The 17,973-nt window shown below is 39.6% G+C and overlaps 1 protein-coding gene across 3 annotated transcripts in view; it reads left to right on the top strand.

Annotated features, from left to right (window-relative positions):
- Positions 1-297: 297 nt before the first annotated feature.
- The window catches only part of LOC131253304 (calcium-dependent protein kinase 13-like), a 77,057-nt gene continuing 59,381 nt past the window's right edge, over positions 298-17,973 (top strand). For all 3 annotated transcript variants that reach the window (XR_009175080.1, XM_058254261.1, XM_058254262.1), the window contains exon 1: positions 298-1,250. Coding sequence is in view for 2 of the 3 variants with exons in the window: in XM_058254261.1 (XP_058110244.1) it covers positions 626-1,250 (625 nt within the window). In the remaining variant the exon portion in view is untranslated. The remainder of the gene's footprint in view (positions 1,251-17,973) is intronic.

Consider the following 17,973-nt stretch of genomic DNA (forward strand, 5'->3'; position numbering starts at 1 on the left):
ACTCGATCTGTGAGGTATCCTGGAAAATAAATCGTTCAAATTGTAGATTACGCATGTTTTTCAAAAATAATCTTGACCGTTCATTTGATAGTCCATTGATGGTATGGTTAGACTTGTTAGATTGGTGTGATTTCTACTCGATAGCCAATAAAATTCCTCGTGGACCTAATGGACAGATCAGATCGATTGAGTGGACTGTACAAGCGTCAGGATTCAACTAGAAGCAGTGTAAGATTTAATGCTCTGACTGAGAACACTGGATCCAATTCTATTTATAACACGACCAGGACAGACTGCTACCTCCAGCTCGGACAAAAGGTTTACCTCCCTTACTCTGGTCATCTGTAAAAAGACGACCCTCTCAGACGGGTAATCAAAAAGCGGTAGCAGCCCTCCTCTTTCCTCATTCCGACCGTTCTCCTCTTTACCCACTTCCCGACAAAAACCCAAAAACAGAAAAACCTAAAAAAAATAAATAAAAAATCAGCCCTTCGTACAACCCCAATCCTCCCCACACCCATTTCCAACCTTCTCCCCATTTTCTTCATTTCTTCATAGTAATGTGAAAAACCCCAATTTCAATTTTTCTCCCCTTCGAATTTGACCTAAATTTCAATTCATTTGGATGGGGAACTGCTGCCGATCTCCGGCTGCCGCAGCTCGCGAGGATGTGAAATCCAACCATCCCGCTCATGATCACGCCCGCAAGCACAAGGACGGCTCTGGCGGCCCCAAGAAGCTCACCGTCTTGAGCGGGATCTCCAAAGAAGGGATCGAGGACAAGTACGTGGTGGACCGTGAGCTGGGCCGCGGCGAGTTTGGTGTTACTTACCTCTGCATCGACCGTGACACCCGTGAGCTCCTTGCCTGCAAGTCCATCCTCAAGCGGAAGCTGCGGACCGCAGTCGATGTGGAGGATGTGAGGAGAGAGGTGGCCATCATGAACCACCTTCCCAAGGACTCGAGCATTGTGAGCTTGAAGGAGGCCCGTGAAGACGACAACGCAGTCCACCTTGTGATGGAGCTCTGCGAGGGTGGGGAGCTGTTTGATAGGATTGTGGCCCGTGGGCATTACTCGGAGCGGGCTGCTGCGGCTGTCACTCGGACAATCGTGGAGGTTGTGCAGCTGTGCCACAAGCATGGTGTGATCCATCGGGACCTTAAGCCTGAGAACTTTTTGTTTGCAAACAAGAAGGAGAATTCACCTTTGAAGGCAATCGACTTCGGGCTGTCCATATTCTTTAAACCAGGTGAGTCTTGGATCTTTGTTTGTCAATCAGATTTCTTGTTTTGAAATCAAAATAACCATGAATAGATTATCAATCTCACTGACCTTTTATTTCCCTATGCTATTTAGGATCGTTACATTATTTTAAGATGATTTGTGCTTGCTATAGGACAGCTACTGCCTGTGGCAAGTATGAATTTGATGACGAGGGGCATACTTGGAAGCAGTTATGGAATGACAACTGCTTTTATTGTTGTTTGTCTTTTGGAATTCGTTGATTAGAGATGTAGAAAACAATGGCAGTAAGACCAAAGATGCTTTCTTAATCCCATGATCACTAGTATATAGAAAACAACTTAATAAAATAAAAAAGAGAGAAAATACAACTGTTCATTAAGGCAGTGGATACTGGATACATATTATATTAACAACAGCAAGAGAAAAATACTGGAGTTGCCTTCCTCTCTAACACATCTCTGAGGGCATACAATCTAATACGAAAAGCAGAATGCCATTGATTGGGATGTTATGCCACTTGTAAGATGATCCCTTGTGCTATCATGTGGGCATTTTGCAAATAATGCAATAGGAGAATCATTGAGACCTTTTGTTGCCCTTGTCTCACTTGAAGGAGGGCATCAAGTTCCTCATAAGTTGGGGGCTAAACTTTAATGTTCCCTGAGTCATGAGGGTTTAATCTCCTTTGAGGGTGGTGGAAACTAATGCAGATAGGTGTTCCATGGGAACCGTTTGGAGAGCTGGGCCATATTTACTTGAGTTGAGTTTGACTGATTTGAGTTTGAATTTGTAGTTAGCAGTTTGATAATTTTCATAATTTGTCAACTTGTGGGGGTAGGTTTAGTTCATTTTTCAATTCGGTTGATTTGCAGTTTGGGTTTGCATAGTTCGTTAAACTAGTACAATGCTCTACTTCAAGAGAGTTCAATTTAATTTGTATAGTTGCACCAGAATTTGGTAAAGCCATCTGTTGGCTATAGTCATCACATGGTCATATATCAATCATGAGTGTCCATGTGGTGGATTCTATCATGGTCAAATGGCTTTCACTTTCTCACTTTGGCCATTAATCATTTTTTTTATATACCACTGTTGATTTTAAGATCATATCCGACCTATGTGCATGTGACAATGTGGCTAATCATCATGGGATCCAAGCCCAAAATAATGTTGGTTCCCACTTCCCACCATGTAGATCCACAAGCCTATAAATTGGGCTAGTGAGCTTATCAGGTGGGCCACAATGGTAGAAATAAAGTCATGGCTTATGAAATATTTGCTTAATTTTTTATGGATAATCAACAATTTACTAGAAGGGGTGCAGAAGCCAAAGTTCAACAACAGAGAAGCAAAAACAAACTGCCATAATAGTTGCCCAACCCTGATAACAGCCCCAAACACTTGAGATCTAGGCTGTAGTACGAAGATCATAAAAGCAAAACTTAATGCAAGAACACCCTCCTTAGCTAAGAGGTCAGCCTCCCCATTCGCTTGGCGAAGCCCATGGTAAAATGAGATCTGATTTAAAAAATTATCATCAATAACTTCCTTTACTTAATTGACCAGTCTCCACGAGTAACGCCCATCCAAGACCTAGGAAATCACATTCCTGGAGTCACCGTTGACCGTCACCAGGGAAATATGCAGGGACACTGTCTTAATTGTCTTTTACAAAGCTACTTCTGCGAAAATTGAATCCGAGCACCAATAGGACCCGAGAACTACCATCATCCAATTGTGGTTGCAGACAACCCACTAATGCTCGCAGTCCCCGGTTACCTGGAGGGCACTCATCAACATTGGCTTTGACGGCACCAAGAGGGGGAGCTGACCATTTGACTGTGCATCTCTTCTAATGCGGTCCACAGCGAATAGCTTCAACCCCTTGAATCACACCAACCCAAATGGGCAATAACGCAAGTATGTATCAGTCCAAGCTTAATCCTACCACAGGTGGAAGATCTTCCTAGTTGCAGACCCTATAGACAAAATATCCGCTCTAAAAATACAATTGTTTCTTTCAATCTAGAGAGCCCACAACGTTTTGTGTGGACCATTTGCCACAATTTACAACCATAAGTGCCCCAAGCCACTGCAGTCTAGTTGGAAATCACCTCCAAAACCTATTTAGGAAACACCAAGGTATCTGGTGGCGGTAATGGCGGCCAGCCACTGTGAAAACTGTTACCGTTACAACCCCATAATAGTTAGTTTTTTAAAGGAAAAAAATAAAAAATGTATAAAATCCCAAATATTGAAAGGATACCAAATATGTATATGTTTATGATGGTGTAATAGTTTATTCTTTGGTAAGAATACTATCTCAGCCTGTTTGATGATTTTATGAACCTGATAGGCTTAGATTGACGATAAAACTTCTATATTTAAATTTCTAAATATCTAATGTCAATGATTCAATATAAATAAGATTCCTTGAGCATGAATAATGTTGCTAATTTGATGGTTCACTTGAATATCCTCAAGCAATTATAAAGGAAATGAAATGAAATTCGAATTAATAGTATTGCCGATTTGGGGGACCACTCGAATGCCCCCAAATTGACCACAGTTTCATGTAATCTATGACACTCATCTCATTAATGTAGATCCATAGTGTGCCGCAAAGGCCATTACGGGGTCGTAAGGGTAGTTATGGAGCCATAAAGGCTGTTACGTAAAGGTAACGATGGCAACCATTACATGTTTCAGGGCTATAACGGTCGTAATGGAAAAAATGATCCATAATCGCCGTTACATCCCCCGTAACGGTCCATCATGGGGCAGATACAAGTTTTTCAGTTTTTTTCTTTTAAATAAAAAAGATATTGTAAAGACCGTTACGGGGGCCATCACACCCCAGTTACGACCCGTATCATAAAGGTCATAAAGGTAATGGTGGTGGCCGTCACGGAATACCTTGTATATATCTCTAAGCATTTGACATCATTCCCCCTAAGTATTTATAAGAAAAAATTGAAACTAAATTAGGATAAATGGCACTGCCAATTTAGGAGACCACTTGAAGCCCTAGATCGGCCCCAATACTCATCCTAGTAATGCATGTCTATAAGCATTTAACATCATCCCCCCTCCCCCAAGTAATTAGAAGAAAAAAATTGAAATTAAATTTGGATGAAAAGTGCTACCGATATGGGGGACCATTTAAATGCCTCCAAATTAGCCCCAATTTACGCAATCTATGACTCTCATCCCACTAATGCATATCTTTAAGCATTTGACATCAGTCCCTCCAACAATCGACAGTTTTTTTTTTTTTTAAAAATTGAATTTTGAAAATTATGTGAAAAACAACGAAAATAAAAAAAAACGAAAAAAAAAGAAAAATTAGAAAGCAATGCCAAATCAACCACAAATCTAGCAAGATCTGGTTGATTGGTGATGTAATGTTGAATCTAAACATTTCTAGCAAGAAAGAACAAAAAAAGGAAGATTTTTTGCCTCTTTTTTTTTTTTTTTTTTTTTGAATTTCCCCAAATTTGACCCTTAGAGCTTCAATTCTTCTAAAATGAATTGATTTTGTGTTTTAATCTCCAAAGATTGCATAAGAGTAGTTGAAATCAACTTAGAAATACTCCAAGGGCCTATTTGTTTCATCAATGATTACAAATTACTTGTCTGGTGACATCAGCTGTATTTGACTGCAATGATAGCAATGCTTACATTACTTACAATATTAATTTTATCCATCGTAAAATTGCAAGGATGACAATTTTACATTACTTCAATGTCAAATCTCACCAAAGTAAATTGATGTTGGTGGTTGGATATTGCAATACAATATAAAATTGCAATGATAACAAACTCTTTTACCTATATTTTATTACTACATTTGACCCTCGAATTATGTGTTGTAAATTGTAATACCTTTTTAAATAAACGTTGTGAAATGGTAATGATGATGCACTTACGTTACATTACCATGGAAATCGTCTTAACAAACAGGTCCTAAAAATTGAAAAAAACTTGAAAAAAAATGAAGAAATATATAGAAAACTCCCCAATAGTGCCGGTTTCTATAAAAAAACAGTTTTTCGATCGTTACAATTTCATAATGGCTGTTATGCCCCCATAACGGCAAAAGAAAATAAAATAAAAATCCGAAACAGGGTGCAAGTCTGTAGCACATAACAAGTCTGATCATTGTTGTTACGTAATGGCCGGTTTACGTTACCGTTTTTGAATACCTAGGGAAACACCACGACATCTCAAATTTAGCCAAAATGTTCTACTAAACCGCTCTAGGGAAAAATACAGTGAAGCAAATGGTGGTCAACTGTTTCTTTGGAGCATGGTTCTAAATATCAGTATTGGGGGTGTATCAACTTGGCTGGAAAACGATACAATATGGGTGCCGGCATTGTCTTGTATTAGCCTGCATTGTTCGATTTTTTTTTTTTTTTTTAAGCAAATAATTAAGGAAAATTATTAGATGAAAGGGAAGTAGTGAGATATTCAAGAATCTATCTAATTTTTTTTTTTTTTTTGGACATGTATATAACGATGTATTTGACCTTTCTTTGAAAAGAATGTTGTCTACTGGTTTGACCTGTTGAAAGTTAACCAAATGGGTCATAATTGAACCCAAATCAAACATGAATTGGTGAATTATTGTCCATGACAAAAAAAAAAAAAAAGAAAAAAAAGAAGAAAAGGAAAAAAGAAAAGAAAAAAAGAAAAGAAAAAAAGAAGAAGATTAGAACACTGATTTTCCCCTAAAGGTCCATTCTGCCTTAATTCGTCTAATCCCACTTAAATCTGTTGTTATGATCCCCAAAATAGGCCTATATCTAGTCTAAAATGACTTTATAAGCTTGCTCCATGGTTTAAATGGAAAAAGAAGAAAAAGCATTGAGAAAAAAATTTCAAAATTGGAGCCTTTGTGGCCATATTGATCTTGAAGAGGTGTTGATGTGCACCCTATTGGTTGATATGACCCAATACAGGTTGACATGGTTACTAATAGGGCCGACATGGGTCAATTTTTAGTTGGGGCCGATACAACCCTGTATCATATCGAGCCAATATGCATATGATTCACTCTTATCGGTCACTAGCAATCAACATAACAACATCCACTCGACATTGATCCGTCATGTGATTTTGAGGCTTGCCATCTAGATGAAGACATGAATCTTTTAGTGGGATTTGCACGACCAAGATTTTGTGAAGCACAACAACCCCCCTCCCCCAAAAAATAAAAATAAAAATTCCATCCTCTAGTGAAGGCATGCGATCTGCTTCAAGTGAGTACATTTCTGTGGTTGGAAGATAGAGCCTGCCTAGCCCCATGCTAAATATCTAAATTCGTTGTTTCGGAACCTTGACGAGGGAGCCCACAAGAGAGCATATCATAGACATTCCCTTAAGGTAAGGTCTATCCCTACTGCTAGCGGGGATGTAAGTTGGGTCTTGGATTTCAAATAGATGCGCGACTTCAATCACCTCTGCATCCTTGTGAGATCTCTTTGGAATTTCAGGCCTCACCATTGAGTCCCAAATATGCTTGTGAGAAGACTTGAATCTTCAGTGGGACTAGCACAACCTAGATTTTGGTAAAACTAGTAGACCTTGATGAGGGAGTCCACAAGAGAGCTGATTGTGAACATTCCCTCATGTTCTATGCCTACCACCAATGGGAATGTAAGTTGGGTCCAAGACTTGAAATAGATGCTTCACTTCGATCACCTCTGCATCCTCATGAGATCTCTTTGGAATTCAGGGTCCCAAACCACTAAGTTCCAAACATGCCTGAAAAATTGACAAATAGGTGTGCCTTTATCAGATGCAATTGAACATAAGCTTCAAAAATTTCTAGTAAACCTGTCACAACCCTGATTCTCTGTGCACGTTTGCATTGCGGACCTTGGTGAGGGAGTCCAAAAGAGAACTGACTGTGAACATTTCCTCAGGGTGTAAGGACCAAATTCCTCTATCCTTACCACTAGTGGGGAGGTATTTAAAAAAGGTTACGTAATGGTAATAGCCAAATTCTTCTATCCTTACCACTAGCAGTAAGGTATTAAAAAATGGTTACATAATGGTAACGGTGAGAACCATTACACGTTACGGGGCCATGACAGTTGGTATGGAAAAAAGGGCCTGTAAGGCTATTATGGTTGTTGCGGGGCCAATACTTTTATTTTTTTGTCCTTTCAAAAAAAGAAAAAGAAAAGGCCGTAATGGCCATTATAGCCACCGTTATCATTATTGAATGCCTTGACTAGTTGGAATGTTAGTTGAGTTCAGGACTTCAAACATACGCGCGACTTCAATCACCTCTGCATCCTTGAGATCTCTTCGGATTTTAGGGCTTCAAACTATTGAGTCCTCAACATGCTTGTAACGGCCGTTATAGGGACGATACTTTTTTTTTTTTTTTTCCTTTCAAAAAGAAAAAGAAAAAGAAAAAAAGAAACAGAAAAAGAAAAAGGCCGTAATGGCCTTTACAGCCACCATTATCGTTATTGAATGCCTTGAATAGCTGGAATGTAAGTTGAATTCAAGACTTCAAACAAATGCGTGATTTTGGTCACCTCTGCATCCTTGAGATCTCTTCAGATTTAGGGCTCCAAACCATGGAGTCCTCAACATGTTGTAAAAAGACAAATGAGAGCATCTTTGTTAGATACAATAAAATAAAAGACATCAAAATTTACAGCTAAAGGGGTTTCCTAACATCATCAGTCTTCCCAAAAGCAAATGCCGGACCCATTTTCAACACGGGATCTAAAATGATTAGAACAAAATGCCAGCATTGAGTAGAGGTGTACACGAGTTGAGCTTGGCACAGCTCGACTCGGCTCGGCTCGGCCACTAGCTGACCCCAGCTTGAACTCGGCTCGGCTCGGTCCTCGAGCTTGACTGGTCAGCTCGGCTCGGTTCGGTCAGTGGCTCGGGCAAGATCGAGCTGAGTTCGAGCCAAGATCGAGCCGAGTTCGCCTATGTAACATTTTCTCAAAATGCAGCATTTTCACAAACACATGGACTACACCTTCAAATTCTCACTGTATGTAAAACAACAACAGCGGTTTTACAAGTATTGCATCAAACACCTTGTAGGCAACATCAAAATCAAGAAAAAAGGGTATTTGTTTCATATACATACCTTCCTTGCCACCAGCCGACACTTCATTGAGTCATTTCATCAAACACTTGGTGAGCAACATCAATATCAAAGTAATCGAGTCACCGAACTGTTTCGATATGAGTTCGATTCGAGTTGGGGTTCGATCCGAGTTGAGTTGAGTCGAGTTTGAACTTAGTTCGAATTTTTTCAAGCTCAGAAAATCAGCTCGACTCGGTTCGAACTCAGTTTCGGACCGAGTCGAATTGAGCTTTTTCGAGCCGAGTCGAGTGAGCTAACTGAGCTAACTTAGTTCGTGTACAGCCCTATCGCTAAGGAAATCCCATGCCAAATGTGGGATCTGGATCTCCCAATCTGTAATTTGATATCCAACAAATTTTGTGCCATCCCATACTAAGTGTCCAGAATAGAGCGAAGAAGAGAAGGAGAGCAATTACTAAACATCCACATCCACTTTGCCAACAGCGCAATGTTGCTAACCTGGATGTTTATGATACCTAACCAGCCATCTTTCCTTGGCTTGCACACTTGATCCCGTGCAACGGGGTGATGTTTGTGTGCATCTTCTGAATCATTCCAGAGGAACTGCTTCTGGATGGCATCAATTTTTTTCTCCGCTTTAACTGAACATATCTCAAGGCACCCATCATTAAGATAAGCAGGGGGGAGAGCACCGACTTGATTAACACAACACTTCCACCCAAAAACGAAAATCTGCACTAACAGGACGTGAGATTACATTGCTATTTCTCAATCAACTCCACCCCAAACTGCCACCCCTAGCCTTCCTTTTCATGCTAGAACCTGCATGTGCTTCAGTGCGATCTCTGCCACCTTGCAACCAATGGCCCTCGTGATGGAGTTAACCGAATTGATCTCCACATCAATTCTAGAGATGCTACTTTTGCTCATATTCACCCTTAACCCAACTAGTTTTGAAGATGGGAAGCCATATTGTTTGCACACTGCATATGAGAGATATTAATAGCTGGACTGCCTAAATTTACCCCTCTAATAAGCTGAGTTGCAGATCCCATTTACAGTACTCTTGATGTAGGACATGGAATTCAAATATGATGTGCAAGATTTTCAGGCTTTAGATCACACTAGTTCAGAAACAATTACATAAAATTCCATATCCCACACAAACTTCAAGCACTCAATCAAGGGGAATTTATGCAGGCCCAGGCCTACACAAGCTAGGGCTGGTGTAATCAAAATTATAGACCAAACAATAATCAGAGGAGGGTAAATTCATCCACATGCACAAAAATAGTTCCCCAATCTAAGGGATTCACAGATTTCAATTCGGGGAACCCTAAGGTTGAAGAAAGGGCATAAAATTGGGGATTTGAGTAATTTAGGGTTAGGGTTAGGGATTTGGGTGAAAGGAGTGAAAGAGAGGAGAGACGAACCAGAGAAGCACCACACGTGTGGAAAGCGGTGAAGGCCCAGCCGCACGTACACTGGAGGTGTCCCGCACGTGTGTGGGCCCACAAATCAAAAAACGGCTAGCTTGGCCTTGGTCGGCTAGGTGTGGGCCACAAAACTCCCAAGTTTCGTGACGATCCGACGATCGGTCTGTGCGTGGTGCTCTGCCGAAGTTTCAGCCGTCCTGCAGGGCTAGATTTCAGAAGTCTGCTGTAGAAGAGAAACGTCTGCAAAATACTGATGGATTTGTAGGGAGGATGGATTTGTAGGTAGAAGGTCGGGGCGAATCGAGATGAGTGTGGTTTCACACCATGGTAGTTAGCCCTTAGAGGAAGGGAGGGTTTCACACCCAATTGGATTTCCGCAACTCAAAAACTCAAAGAAGCGGAAAACAACGTAGGAATTTTATTAATCTTTCAATGACCATAAAAGACTACAAGGGGTGCCTATTTATAATAAAATCCTATACCTCAAAACTCGCGCCATGTGCGCAACTTATTACTTGGAGATGAAGTAATAAAAAATAATAGCTAATTAAAGCAATCTAAACCGTCCATGATATTCCTAATAACAATAATAAGCAAAACCTAAAGTACTAGATTAATTAGAATAGTGGGCCACGATCATGAGAACCCATGGTGGGATGCACATGACTATCGGGTCCACTCTAACGAACAAAAACGCAGTCCTCTAACTAGAAGGCCCTCCCTGGACGTCGTCATCGATTGGTGAGGCCCTCCTTGCGTACGTGCGTAGGGGAGGCGTGCGTGTGCGCGTGTTCCCATCAACTTTGGACAGTGCTTCATCTACAATGGAAACAAAAACGGGGATAGTCTATAGAGGGTCACCTTCTCTCTTTCACCTTTGAAAAATCCTTTGGCTATACTATTGATAAGAATGAAAAATGTAGATGAAGAAATGCATGCTCTGATCCATTTCCTCCATCTCCATTTAAAGAGAAAAACCTAGGAGGTCAAGAACATAGAGGAGAAATCTCTAGTTTACACAATCACAAGCCTTGGCGATGTTGATTTGAAGGATTTAGGTCCTGAAGCCCTTTCCTACTATATTCATCATCCACCTCCTTAGTGATGAACGACACATCTAGAATTGATTGCACCCAGATAAATGCATTTGAAACCACCAAGCCAATCACCTTCTTCATTCTAGCGGAAAGGACCATAGCCACAATCTTATAAATACTACTGATGAGCAAGGTGTCCCATATCCGTTACGATATTGCCGTATCGGCCGATACGTAACGGTAACGGCCGACACCGTTACGTGATACGAGGTCGAAATGGGCACCCCCCCGATTTTGTGACCGTAGCTGCCGTTACGGGCCATAACGGCCATTACGTCCCGTAATGGCTGTTACGGGCTAAAGAAAATAGGAAAAAAAAAACGTACCTTTTTTTTTTCCTTTTTTCTTTTTTTTTTTTCTTCTTCTTCCTCTTCTTCTTCTTCTGGACTGTCGCGGCTGCGGCCTTCTTCTTCTTCTTCTTCTCTCTCTCTCTCTCTCTCTCTTCTTTCCCTCTTTTTCTTTTCGGTTTCCCTCTTTTTTAATTTGGTATCGGAAAAAAAATCGGAAGCGGATTAGCTGGTGTACCACACATCAGCTATATAGCTGCTGCAGGTACGTGTCATTCTAAGATGAGCGCTGACACTCCTCGAGCTCCGAGTTGTACGAACGGTTCAAAGGAGATCAAAGTTACATGGGCTCCACAGTGATGTATTTATTATATCTACACCGTTCATCTATTTTTAGAGATCATTTTATAGCATTACCCAAAAAATGAATCATATCCAAAGATTGTCTGGACCACACCAAAAATAACAACGAAGATAATGATTTTCACCGTTAAACAATTCGTAGGGCCCACCATAACGTTTATTTTCCATCCAATTTGTTTGTAAGGTCAAAAAGACTTGAATGAAGCGGAAAAACAAATTTCATATTGATCCAAAACATCTGTGATCCCAAAAAGGGTTTCAATGGTAGATGTTCAATCCCCCACTGCTTTTTGCAGTGTGGTCCACTTGATAATTAGATCTGTATTATTATTCGTGTCAAGCCTTAAGACGAGCTCGTCAAATGAATGGACGGTTTAGATATAACACATACCTCATGATCAGACCCACAGGAATTGCTGTCGTCAAATGAATGGACTGCGTATGAGTTATGCAACACGCTTTTATCGCATGAGTTAATAAATGGTACACGTTCCACGTGGGCCCCACCATGATGTATGTATTTTATCCATGCCGTCCATCCATTTTGCCACATCATTTTAGGTCATGATCCAAAAAATTAGTAAGATCCAAATCTCAGGTGGACCACAGCATGGTAAACAGTGGTTATAGAATGCTCATCATTAAAAATTTCTTAGGGTCCACTGTAATGTTTATTTTCCATCTAGCCTGTTAATAGGGTCACATTGACGTGGATGAAGGGAAAACACACATGTCAGCTTGATCTAAAACTTTTGTAGCCCCCAATAAATTTTTAATGGTGGACGTTTAATTATTGCTGTTTCTTATGGTGCGGTCCACCTGAGCTTTGGATCTACCTCATTTTTGGGCTCATGCCCTAAAATTATTTTGCAAAATGGATGGACGGTGTGGATATAACACATTTATCATGAGTGGGGCCCAAAAAACTTTGACACTCATGTGCTACACTTCACAATCCGAGTCCCACCTAATTTGGGCCCCTAAAAAATTGTACACAAGACATGTATTAACTTAAAATTTACCAATTAAATTATGGACTGTAATTGCTAACTCACAATGCGAAAATCAAATTGTTCGAATAGTTTTAATTATTAGTTTGTGGACGCTTATTTTTTAAAATAGGGTCTTTTGATTTTTTTCATGATTCACTATCCAATAAATGTCCACCAATTCATAAGTGGGATAATGCCAATAAATTGCATGAATTTGAGGCTGATTTGGGGCATGGATTGGTCCTCCAAGTCAGCCCCAAATTGGCAATGCCATCTACCTGAATTTAATTTCATTTTTTTAAAGAACTATTGGGAGAAATGATATCAAATTGTTAAGTATATAAATTAGATATTTAGAAAATTTAATATATGAATTTTGTAGTCAAATTCAGGTTATCTAGTTCATAAATTCATCAGACAGTCCGATACAACTTCTCACCAAAGAGTGGACCGTCACACCACCATAAACTTGTTCCAATTTATAAATGAATGTATGTTTGGAATGCTTAGAGTATTCCAGATTTAATCCATGTTTTTTCATATTTTCTTGGCAAAAAAAATAAAAAATAAAAAAATTGCACCATTACGCCCCCGAGTCGCCTTTACACCCCCGTATCCGTATTGGTATCGGAGGGCACCGTTACGCCAACTGATACCGATACGGGATACCTAGCTGTTGAGGCTAATAGGTTTGTAATCGGATACAAATTCTGCATCATCATGTTTCGAAAATAGATAGATGAATGAAGCTTCCATGTCCTTGCAGAAAGATGCATTTCCATGAAACTCTTTAAAAACTTCAGCACATTTACCGATAAAAAAAACTTCCAGAATATCATGCTTCATGACTGCCCAACGTTTCTGGAAGAATATGAGAGGGGACCTGTCCACCCTGGGTGCCTGTCGCCCTTAGTTTCAAATACCGCTTCTTCGAAGTCTGCCTCTAAAATCTTTCTTTCCAGATATGAAGCCTTTTCAGGAGACTGCCTCAAAGCTCAGACCACCCAGCAATGGTCTAGTCACGAACTCTTACACAAAACTATTCTGAGATGAGCTGATAAAGAGATCTCAGATTATCTCCTTCTCAAACGTCTGAGACCCATCACTAATAGCAGAGATCCAATTATCACATCTTCTGGTGCCACCGGCTTTTTTGTGGAAATAGGCAGATACAACCCCCCTCCTTCAGCCATTTATCGTGCGACCTGTCTCTAAAGATTTTCAGAGGTAGTCACTTCCCTAAGGCATTGCTCATCAGACAAACACTGAGATTTGATGAATCAAAGCGGAATGAACCATCCTGGGAAAAAATGTAGAAGGGGAAAACTATCACTTATTTTTCATTTTATTCATCTTCTTTTTGTTGTGTTTCAATATAATGGGCCATAATCTATCAAATCATGCTTGACTTGTTTTCGATTAATAAAGGCTCGTCTGGTTGACTTCAGCAGGTCAAGTCACAGACAACATCCTTATCAAAGAATGGTTTGACACTATTGAATACATGTGAAGAACCTTAAAAAAATCATAGATTCCAGTGTTTTAATTTTTTCCTATTTTCCTGACAATTTTTTTTTTTTTTTTTTTTTGGGTCATCAAAGAAATTCAGCTGATATGGGCCTGTATTCTCAGATACGGGTCTGTATTGTTGGATATGCCCTGTATTCTGATTGTTTTGGACCCCGTTGATATGCCCCATGGTACCAATATTCAAAACCTTATGTGTGCTAATATGGACAGATTATGAGTGACAGTTTTAGGGACAGAAATTGGATAACTCTGGCTGCATTTATAGGTGGGCTTTGGGCTGATTTAATTGGGAATGTCTGTAGACAGATCAGGGATGGGGTTGGGCAGATCTTTAAACATGATTTAGGCTATAATAGTGGTTGGTACAGGTTGGTTCTTTAGTGGACAGTTTTAAGATTAAGTTGGACGGGTACAACTACAAGTAGCTGTTTTGGGGAATTGGTTGGACAGATTTGGGGTGTGGACTGGCGGTAGGACTGATTAGAGGGCATGGGTTTAAGGCCAGTTGCACGCTTTCTGGCTGGATTTAGGTTCAGATTTGCAGATTATTTTGTGCCTAGAATTACTTTTATTGGGTCTTATTTGCAGGTTGTATTTGCACTGGAGTTGTAATGGTGCTTGAGGGCATGGTCTAGAGTTCAGGAAAGAAGGTGAAATAGGGCCAATGGATTAAATTTGAATGAGGTTTATGCTGTGTTTAGGGCTTGGGGTTCAAAACATAGGGAGTTTCGGATTAATTTTTTGGGATTGAAAACAGGGGCTGTTTTCAGGGTTATTGAGGGTGCATCAGTGGCTGATGTTGGCTAGAAGTCATACTTTTGGCTAGATTTTGGGGGCTGGAAATAGTTGAGAACCAGAATTAGGGTGTGGGAGATGCGGATGGCCTGGAGTTGGGATTTGAGGGAGTGTAGGGGTGAGGTTTCTGATGGGGACAGATTTGGGGAAATAATAAAAGAGAAACACAGATATCCCGAGAAATTCACTCCGATGCCAAAATAATGCTTGCTAGAATTGACAGAAATGAATTGCAGGAATCTGAAATTAATGTACCAGATTTTAGAAGCACACCAATCATAAAACAAGAGGTTAACTATGTGAAATTGCTCCACACTAACCTAATGCATCGCACCCTAGAGCTTATAAAGGTATCACACCAATAGAAAAATGTTTTTTTTTTTTTTTTGGTTGTTGTTGTTGTTGTTGTTGTTGCAGGAAACATGAAAGAAGCAATTTTATTCACTTGAAAATTCATCATCTGTTTTTACACAGGATCTAGAAGCCTTTTTGTAGGCTGAGATACACACTTGGAAATTTAATGGTAAAAAACCAACATTAAAAGCATACTGGTTGCATACTAAATTTAGAAAGCAAAGAAATAACCCTATTGGCTAAACATTCCTGAAAATATGCAAACTCAAAAGGTGTAAAGGGTCCAAACTAATCAACTTCTGTAAAACATCATTTGGTTGGTTGGTGTGAGTATTTGTGCTCTTTTCCACATGTATGATTTCAGAGTAATGGTTGGGCTGGACGGTGAGGGTTGGTCGCCCTTGATCTTTCTGTATCTTGATTGATCATTGTTAATACTCTTGGTGTACCTTACCGTATATATTTTCTAAGGATTGAGCTCTCCCTTGCCGATGTTTTCAGGACAATCTCCCCCTTCCTATTACCATTCCAGCCTTCCATAAACAACCTCCTTTGCCCCCTAGTAATAATGGCATTAATTGTTATTTGTTTTGATTTTACAGAAAAATGCTTGTGTGACTTTGTTAGTCACACGTTGGGTGACTTTTGTTGAAGTGGATGGAATGTCTTCATGCGTATGAGATTCACCTCGTCCATCAGGTGCTCCACCCCATGTTTGGATCAGGGTCCAAATATTAGGCTGATTCATAACTCAGGTGGGCTATACCATGGGAAACAGCCGAGATGGGGACACCTACCATTAAAATCATCCAAATTGTGTGTGGGGTCCACCATAGTGTATATATGCCATTGAATCTATTCAAATTATTCACCCCAGGTATTAAAAAATGGTTATGTAATGGCTGTTAGGTATGGTAATGTGGGAACCGTTATGCGATAGGGGGCTGTAACGACCATTATGGGAAAAAATGGTTCATTGCCTGCAATGGCCGTTATGGAAAAAATGGTCCGTAATAGCCGTTACACAGCTATGGGTTCAATACGGTTTTTTACAGAAAAATAAAAGCCGTAATGGCCATTATGGCCCATATCATAATGGTAATTGCGAGGCCTGGAACGGCCTGCGTTACTGTTATTTAATACCTTGGATGCTAGTATCGGTATCGTTACATGTATCCTTGGTTGGGGATACAGAAACCATGTATCGATGTCTCTGATATTATTGCCGATACTTGGATATGTATCGCTGACTAAGGGAAACATGGGAAATGTTGGAAAATTTCGGTGGAACTTCAAGAGATAATAAAATACACATATTTGCATATTTAAGAGTCGAAATTTTTTTAAAAAAGACACATACACAATAAGTTTCCATTTAATAGGGGCCTAAATTGCATATGCTATCGTAGAAAATCTAGTAACCACAATAAGTTTATATAATACAAATGCAGGTAGCAAACAATAATTAAGACCAATGTTTGAAATATTGGTATTGCGCAATGTATCATACCCTTGGGATACAAATACATATCGGTTTTCACATGGGATATATTGTTTATATCGGATAAATTATTGCACTTTCTGGGAAACATTGGGAAAATGGTTGAATTTTTTAATGAAACTTCAGGGATTGTTAAAAAAGACGTTAATATACACTTTTAAATCATAACATCTCAAAAAAAAGTGTACATAATAGGTTTCCTTTGTATAGGGTCCTAAGCTATGCACTGTTTGTTTGAAAACTAAGGCAACTATATTCAAATATTTCTTTTGAAGACACAGGGTTTCATTACCCCTTTTAAGGCGAGACGATTCCTTGCGGATGCACGCAATCACCTACAACCCCATGTATCGGGTAATGCCGAGGAGGGCAAGGTGTTCGGTATCGGTATTGGTGGGCGTAACGGTGCCAACCGTTACCGATACGGATATAGCTCGTATCGGCCGATGCGGGGCCGTAACGGCCGATATGGGTCTTGTATAGGTGTAGATTTTTTTTTTACCCATCAAAAAATTATGAAAAAATATGGATTGAATCCGGAATATTCTAAATATTCCAAATATACATTCATTTATAATTTGGAACATGTTTATGGTGGTGTAACGGTCCACTCTTTGGTGAGAAGTTGTATCGGACAGTCTGATGAATTTATGAACCAGACCATGTATTTGACTGCAAAACTCATATATTTAATTTTCTAACCATCTACTATCAATGATAGATATATTAGAATGAATGTAATATCAAAATATCTTACATGTGTAGCTGTTTGCAATTATTTTTCATAATTTATTGTATTTCTATATTAAGTTATTAACACACCTGAGGAGTGAGGTCTCTAATCTAGAGTCTAGACTTGTATAAATTGCAATGTTCATTCTATTTTAAAGTCTTCATTCTTCAATATGTTAGAGACTTCTCCTCCTATCATGTTCCCGTGGCTGTGATTCTTGTCCTATCATCCTCAAGTCAAGAATATATATATAAAAAATTAGTAGTGTCTGATATACTCCCCTGCAACTTGATTAAGGATTACTTGATTGGTTGTCAGGGGAGTTATTTTAAATACAAGTTCTGCAGTGTCAAGTGTGTGCTTGCAATAATACTGCTGCAAATACTTACCTTAATACAAATATATACTTACAATTACCATAATAAAATTCACAAGTCACCATCAAAATGAAAATCTGCTTTTTTGTGATTGCTCGAGCTCCACATCATCGTATCGTTATTGTCATCGTCATCATCAGGCTGAGGCTGTCCAATAGGTGGAGGTGCTGCATAT

This window comes from Magnolia sinica, chromosome 8 (genome assembly GCF_029962835.1).
Source record: "Magnolia sinica isolate HGM2019 chromosome 8, MsV1, whole genome shotgun sequence".
Taxonomy (NCBI): Eukaryota; Viridiplantae; Streptophyta; class Magnoliopsida; order Magnoliales; family Magnoliaceae; genus Magnolia; species Magnolia sinica.